This window comes from Nycticebus coucang, chromosome 12 (assembly GCF_027406575.1).
Source record: "Nycticebus coucang isolate mNycCou1 chromosome 12, mNycCou1.pri, whole genome shotgun sequence".
Classification (NCBI taxonomy): Eukaryota; Metazoa; Chordata; class Mammalia; order Primates; family Lorisidae; genus Nycticebus; species Nycticebus coucang.
In genome coordinates, this window is record NC_069791.1 from 82,554,133 (window position 1) to 82,562,143 (window position 8,011).

The window sequence follows — 8,011 nt, forward strand, 5'->3', positions numbered from 1 at the left end:
CTCAGCAGAAGGGACGCCAAAGACAGAAGGCCTTTGTGAGGAGAAGATCGAAGCAGCAGCAGTCATGTAGAGATGGAAGGAATAGAGTTCCAGGCAGAAGGAAGGGCAGATACAAAGATAAGGAAGGAACACGTTTGGTGAATTTGAAGAGCAGAAAGAATGTCACGGTGGCTGGAGCAAAGGTCTTAGAATACTACCTAATGTCTTGAGACCTAGCACCCAACCCAAAAGAAAGAAGAAATGAGATAGGGACCCATTGTTGAAAGAAAGTTAGTAGAAGTGGGGTTTTTTTGTTTTTAGACAGTGCAGTGCAGAGGCTGGATCATAGCTCACTGTAATCCTTAGTCCTGGGATCAAGTGATCCTCCTACCTGAATCTCCTGAGTCACTAGGACTACATTTGCAAGCCACCAGGCCAGGCTAATTTTTTTAAATCCTTTTTTTTTTTGCGGTTTTTGGCGGGGGCTGGGTTTGAACCCACTACCTCCGGCATATGGGGCTGGCGCCCTACTCCTTTGAGCCACAGTCACCGCCCTAAAATACTTATTTTATGGAGATGGGGGTCTTGCTATGTTGTCCAGGGTGGTCTTAACTCCTGGCCTCAAGCAGTCCTCTTGTTGGAGCTTCCCAGAGTGCTGGGATTATAGGCACAAGTGCCTGACAGATAAATGTTTTTATCTGACCTGATTTGCATCCAGAGGCTGATACATCAGAGATTTAAGAATCTACCTTTAATATCTAACTGGCTGGGGGGAGCAAGTTGCTGCAGAGGAAAACCAAACAGAGTCAGTTTTAATTTTAACTCGGCCACCAGTTCACTGGGACTAAAACTGGGACCAGCCCAAACTTAGCCTACTCTGTTTTTAACAAAATGCTATTACTTTGTAGGTATAAAAGAGTCAAAAGCTGCAAGTCTTCTAGCCTGGATATATGCAATAGAAAAAGCTTGACCTCTATCAACCCCAAACCAATGATTCTTCCCCTTGGAATCAAGAAGACCAAGCAAGACATTACCAGAACCTGAACACCAGAACTCTTTTAGAAGTCAGGCATCAGTTAGCCCAAAACATTTGGAACTAAGATCCACCTCAACATGCCTTACTGTAAATAGCTAAATGTGAAGCCCTCCAGTCAGACCCTGACAAGCCAACATTTCTAAGCCCTTTCCCTGGTCCTCCAAACCCATAAACTTGTCCCAGACCTCAAATTGGGGAGAGAGATTTGAGCCTGCCTCCTGTCTCCTTGCTGCTGGCCTTGCAATAAAGCCTTTTTTCTCTCTCTTTTTTTTTTTTTTTTGTAGAGACAGAGTCTCACTGTACTGCCCTCGGGTAGAGTGCCGTGGCGTCACACGGCTCACAGCAACCTCTAACTCTTGGGCTTACCCGATTCTCTATTTTTTTTTTTTTTTTTGTGTGTGTGTGGTTTTTGGCCGGGGCTGGGTTTGAACCTGCCACCTCTGGCAAATGGGACCGGCACCCTACTCCTTGAGCCACAGGCGCCGCCCAAAGCCTTTTTGTTCTCAAAAGACAGTGCCATAATATGGCACATTTCCTGGGTGGAGGACCCAACTATAACATGCTAACACATGCAAACACCGTAACGTAATTGTTTTTACCCTCACATTAATCTGAAATTTGTAAAGTGCTAGCTTTATAACAGGAGCTCCCAGACAAGTGACCTCTCTGGTCTTGGTTCCTTTTCTGGTTAGTGAAGGGTGCAAATTTAATTGCCTTCAGAGGACAAGTAGGAGGGTAAACAGTAAAGTAGGACAATGCTGAGGTATTTATTGGGGAGCAATGTGCCTGTGGTGACCTGAAAGGCTCCCATTCTACCAAATGGGTTGCCAATTCTGATTTTTCAAGTGTAGCAATGAAAAAGAGAAAAGCAACTCTTAACAGCTGGGAGCTGGTTTATACTCTCCCTACAGAAGCCTTGGGGTTGCTAGGAGCTGGCCTGGCACTAACAGGGAGGCTGTCGTGTTGTCCTATTAAGCAATTAACAGTTTCACAAAACACCAACATCAGACAAGGTCACTCTTTGACTGATGGAACAAGAAAAAGACCATTCCATAATCATGTCTCAACACAAAAGCAAGAACATTACCCAAACCACAAAAATGACCAAATCCAACCCCTTCTTCCATAGTGTGACTCCTTCTGCTTTACCAAGTAACTCTTTATCCCTGTTTCATTCCTCCCATCGTCTAGATAAGAATTATTATACCAAGCGTGGCTGATGTTTGTAATCCTAGCATTCTGGGAGGCCAAGGTGGGTGGATTGCCTGAGCTCAGGAGTTTGAGATCAGTCTGAACAACAGGAAGACCCTGACTCTGCTAAAAATAGAAAAACTATTTTTTCAGGCATTGCGGTGGGCACCTGTAGTCCCAGCTACTCAGAAGGCTGAAACAAGAGGATCCCTTGAGCCCAGGAGTTTGAGGTTGCTGTGAACTGAGGCCACAGCACTCAACCCAGAGCAATTGAGTGAGACCCTGTCTCAAAACAAAGATAATAAAATAAAACAACAAAATCAGCTGGGTGTGGTTGCCTGTGCCTATAATTCTAGCTACTTGGGAGGCTGAGATAGGAGGATCCCTTGAACCCAGGAGTTGAAAGTTGCAGTGAGCTATAATTGTGCTACTGCACTCAGTTTGGGCAACAAAGTAAGACTCTGTCATTAAAAATAACTAGGCAGTTTGAATCGCGGTGCGACGAAGGAGTAGGTGGTGGGATCTCGCTGTCTCTCTGATTAGCCCTTTCTCTGCCTTGCTTGTTTGAGCTTCAGCTGAATTCGAAATGGCTGGCGGTAAGGCTGGGAAGGACTCCAGAAAGGCCAAGACAAAGGCGGTTTCCCGCTCACAGAGAGCCGGCTTGCAGTTCCCGGTGGGCCGCATTCATCGACACCTGAAATCTAGGACGACCAGTCACGGACTTGTGGGCGCAACTGCCGCTGTGTACAGCGCAGCCATCCTGGAGTACCTCACCGCAGAGGTACTTGAACTGGCAGGAAATGCATCAAAAGATCTAAAGGTAAAGCGTATTACCCCTCGTCACTTGCAACTTGCTATTCGTGGAGATGAGGAATTGGACTCTCTCATCAAGGCTACAATTGCTGGTGGTGGTGTCATTCCACACATCCACAAATCTCTGATTGGAAAGAAAGGACAACAGAAGACTGTCTGAAGGATGCCTGGATTCCTTATTATCTCAGGACTCTAAATACTCTAACAGCTGTCCAGTGTTGGTTATTCCAGTAGACTGTATCTCTGTGAAAAACACAATTTTGCCTTTTTGTAATTCTATTTGAGCAAGTTGGAAGTTTAATTAGCTTTCCAACCAACCAAATTTCTGCATTCAAGTGTTAACCATATTTAAGTGTTACTGTGGCTTCAAAGAAGCTACTGATTCTGAAGTAGTGGGTTTTGATTGAGTTGACTGTTTTTAAAAAACTGTTTAGGGTGGCGCCTGTGGCTCAGTCGGTAAGGCGCCGGCCCCATATACCGAGGGTGGCGGGTTCAAACCCGGCCCTGGCCAAACTGCAACCAAAAAATAGCCGGGCACTGTGGCGAGTGCCTGTAGTCCCAGCTACTCGGGAGGCTGAGGCAAGAGAATCGCTTAAGCCCAGGAGTTGGAGGTTGCTGTGAGCTGTATGAGGCCACGGCACTCTACGGAGGGCCAGAAAGTGAGACTCTGTCTCTACAAAAAAAAAAAAAAAAAAAAGTTTGGATTTTAACTGTGATGCAGAAGTTATAGTAACAAACATTTGGTTTTGTACAGACATTATTTCCACTCTGGTGGATAAGCTCAATAAAGGTCATATCCCCCCCAAAAAAAACTAGGGTGGCGCCTGTGGCTCAGTGGGTAGGGCGCCGGCCCCATATACTGAGGGTTGCGGGTTCAAACCCGGCCCAGTGAAACTGAAACAAAAAAATAGCCACGGGTTGTGCCGGTGCTACTCGGGAGGCTGAGGCAAGAGAATAGCCTAAGCCCGGGAGTTGGAGGTTGCTGTGAGCAGAGATGCCATGGCACTCTACCGAGGGCGATAAAGTGAGACTGTGTCTCTACAATAAAAAAAAAGAAAGAAAAAACTAACTAGGGCGGCGCCTGTGGCTCAACGGAGTAAGGTGCCTGCCCCATATGCCGTAAGTGGCAGGTTCAAACCCAGCCACGGCCAAAAAAAAACACTGCAAAAAAAAAAAAAAAAAGAAAGAAAGAAAAAACTGACTAAATAAAGAAAGAAATATTAAGATAACCAAATGAATTATCTCTATTTCCCTGACAGCATCCAACCAAGAGCAAATCTTCCTTTCTTGAACCCTCTTAGGAAATCACCTAACACATACCCAAATCTTGTGATAAGTCCTTCCTAACATGCACAAGCTGAGATGTCCACAGTTCCCCAAGGGGTTCAGTCTTCATCATTCAACTACAGGTGCTTCCTGGTGGTCTTTGGCTGGAAGGCTTTGTCAGAAATGGAGGATCCACAGAGATTCAACTGAAGGCCTCACTGCCTTGGCCTGAGATCCTTGACTCTAGTAACTGTATTCACGTCTGAAATCCTTTGTGTACCTGAGGTACCATCCTACCGATGAGTGGGAGGTAAGTTCTCAATGAATTGAGCTCTGACACTTTATTGAGACTCTTAACATTGGGTTAATTTTGAAGTTTTTTTTTTGAGACAGAGTCTCACTTTGTCACCCTGATGCAGTGGCATCATCATGGTTCACTGCAACCTCAAACTTCTGGGCTCAAGTAATCTTCCTGCCCCAGTCTCCTGAGTAGCTGTGCCTATAGGCATGTGCCACTATGCCTGGCTAGTTTTTCTTTTTTCTTTTTTATACAGACAGGGTCTTGCTCTAGCTCAGTCTGGTCTTAAATTCCTGAGCTCAAGCAATCCTCCTGCCTCAACCTCCCAGAGTGCTAGGATTACAGGCATGAGCCACTATTTCCAGCCTTGGATCAGATTTTTGTTTTGTCCTTGGTGAAATTGTTTTCTGTCCTCCCACACCTGTCCCTATGGTCTGTTGTCTGGTATTTTGAATTTTGTTTGTCTATAAGAGGAAAAGTCTACACAGAAAGGTCAAGTGTGGAGTCCTGGATGCATAAGGACATGATAAACTTATTATTACTCAATCTCTGATTACTAACAGTAACCAGAAGTTGGGGACATCAGCTGTTCAGGGGTCTTGTACTAGTTAGTATCCCAGAATCTCATTTGTTATCAAAATTGACCTGACAAATCATCAACTAAGGACCAAGAAGTCTGGTATATAACCAGCTTCAGAAGCTGTGTAATTCAGAAAGTATTCTTGGACCAATGTCCCTTGGGTAAACTTTGCCCTGTGTTGTTATTTCAAACCTTTGATAAGGATTTCTTCAGTTTTTTCTATGTCTTTTCAAACTGCTTAATTTCATTTCTTCTTCCCAGAATCAGGAGTTTCTCTCGCCCCTGGTCAGTGATGATTGGCCTTTTCAAGTTCTGGAGATACAAAGTTGTGTGAGCACCATCGTTTTGGATCCTTGTCTCAACTAAAACTTGGTCGAAGACCTGATCTCTTTGTGTTTTCTTATGATTACACAATCTTCCTTTCCAATTTGAATTTCTCTTATTACTTACTCTTATGTTTCTGTATATGGTATTAAATAAGGGTCTAACTTCATTCTTTGGTATGAAGATGTCCAATTCCACCACGACCACCACAATTTGTTGAAAAGGCTGTCCTTTTCCCCTTGAATGACCTTCGTACCCTTGTCAAAAATCATTTGACCACATATGCGAGAGTTTATATCTGTGCTCTCTCTTCTATTTCACTGGTTATATATTATCTTTATGCCAGTACCTTACTGTTTTGATTACTGCAGCTTTGTAGTAATTCTGATACCAGGAAGTGTGAGTGTTCTTTCCAGATCTGCTGTTCTTTTTCAAGATGTTTTTGGCTATTTGGAGGTCCTTGAAATTTCATGAATTTTAGGATTGGGTTTTTCTATTTTTGAGAAAAATGGAAATTACAATAGAATTTGCAGGTCACTTTCGGTATTATTGACATCTTAACAATTGTCAGTCTTCTAATTCATGAACACTGGGTTTGTTTCCACTCATTTATGTATTCTTTAATTTATTTCAGCAATGTTTGGTAATTTTCACTGTACAAGTCTTTCACCTCCTTGGTTAAGTTAATTCCTAAGTATTTTATTCTTTTTTGTACTATTGAAAGTGGAATTGTTTTTGTAATTTCTGTTCAGATTGTTCATTGTTAATATATAAAAATGCAACCTGGGCAGCACCTATGGCTCAGTGAGTAAGGCGCCAGCCCCATATACCAAGGGTGGTGGGTTTGAACCCAGCCCCAGCCAGACTGCAACAACAACAAAAAATAGCCAGGCATTGTGGTGGGTGCCTGTGGTCCCGGCTACTTGGGAGGCTCAGGCAGGAGAATCGCCTAAGCCCAAGGAGTTGGAGATTGCTGTGAGCTATGACGCCATGACACTCTACCAAGGGTTAATAAGTGAGACTCTGTCTCAAAAAATAAATAAATAAATAAAAATGTAACTGTATTTGTTGACTTTGAATCCCTCCACTTCGCTGAATTCATTTAATGGTTCTAACATATTTTTATAGATTTTTTTTTTTTTGAGAGAGAGAGAGAAACTCACTCTGTCACCCCAGGGTAGAGTGCCATGGCATCATCATAGCTCACAACAACCTTAGTCTCTGGGACTCAAGTGATTCTCTTGTCTTAGCCTCCTGAGTAGCTAGGACTACAGGTTTTGTGGAATCTTCAGACTTTTCTACATGTAAGATTTTATCATCTGTTAACAGAGATCATTTTAATTCTTCCTTTCCAATTTGAATTCCTCTTATTGCTTTTTTTTAAAATGTTTATTTTTTTTATTTCTAAGTTTAATTCTTAGTAATTGTGTGACATTCTGTATGATTGCTTCTTTTTTTTTTTTTTTTTTTTTGGTGGTTTTTGGCCGGGGCTAGGTTTGAACCCACCACCTCCGGCATATGGGACTAGCGTCCTACTCCTTGAGCCACAGGAGCCACCCCTCTTATTGCTTTTTATTGCAAGATTGCTTTAGACAGAATTTCTAGTACTATGTTGAATAGAAGTAACAAAAGTAGGAAGCCCCGTCTTTCCTAGAAGAAAAACTTTCCAGTCTTTCACCATTGAGTGTGATGTTTACTAGGGTTTTTTGTTGTTGTTGTTGTTTTTGAGACAGAGCCTCAAGCTATCACCCTGGGTAGACTGCCGTGGCATCACAGCTCACAGCAACCTCCAACTCCTGCTTCCACCTTCCAAGTAGCTGGGACTGCAGGTGCCTGCCACAACGCCTGGCTATTTTTTGGTTGCAGCTGTCATTGTCGTTTTGGCAGGCCCGGGCTGGATTCGAACCTGCCAGCTCAGGTGTATGTGGCTGGCACCTTAGCCACATGAGCCACAGGTGCTGAGCCCGTTTACTAGGGTTTTTAATATACGGCTTTTGTTATGTTGAGATGGTTTCCTACTTTGTTCAGTGTTTTTTGTCATGAAAGAATGTTGAGGCTCAGCACCCTAGCACAGTGGTTACGGTGTCAGCCACATGCACCAAGGTTGGTGGTTTTGAACCCAGCCCGGGCCAGCTGAACAATGACAACTACAACAAAAAAATAGCCAGGCGTTGTGGCAGGCACCTGTAGTCCCAGTTACTTGGGAGGCTGAGGCAAGAGAATCACTTAAGCCCAAGAGTTTGAAGTTGCTGTGAGCTGTGACACCATAGCACTCTGCCGAGGGCGACATAATGAGACCCTGTCTCAAACAAAAAAAAAAAAAGAAAGAAAGAAAGGTGTTGAATTTTGTCAGATGTTTGTTCTGCATCAATTAAGATGTTCATGGTTTTTATTCCATAATTCTGCTAATATGGCCTATTATATTCATCCATTTCTGTATGTGGAACCATCCTTGCATTCCAGAAATAAACCCCCATTGGTCATAGTGTATAATCTTTATAATATGCTGCTGAATTCAAGGTTT

At 43.3% G+C, this 8,011-nt stretch overlaps 1 protein-coding gene across 1 annotated transcript; it reads left to right on the plus strand.

The window, feature by feature from the left end:
• The first annotated feature begins 2,668 nt into the window (after positions 1-2,668).
• On the plus strand, positions 2,669-3,454 carry LOC128561250 (histone H2A.Z-like). Its single transcript, XM_053555198.1, has one exon. It carries the CDS (start codon positions 2,793-2,795, stop codon positions 3,177-3,179), a length of 387 nt encoding a protein of 128 aa, XP_053411173.1. The 5' UTR covers positions 2,669-2,792; the 3' UTR covers positions 3,180-3,454.
• Positions 3,455-8,011: the final 4,557 nt, after the last annotated feature.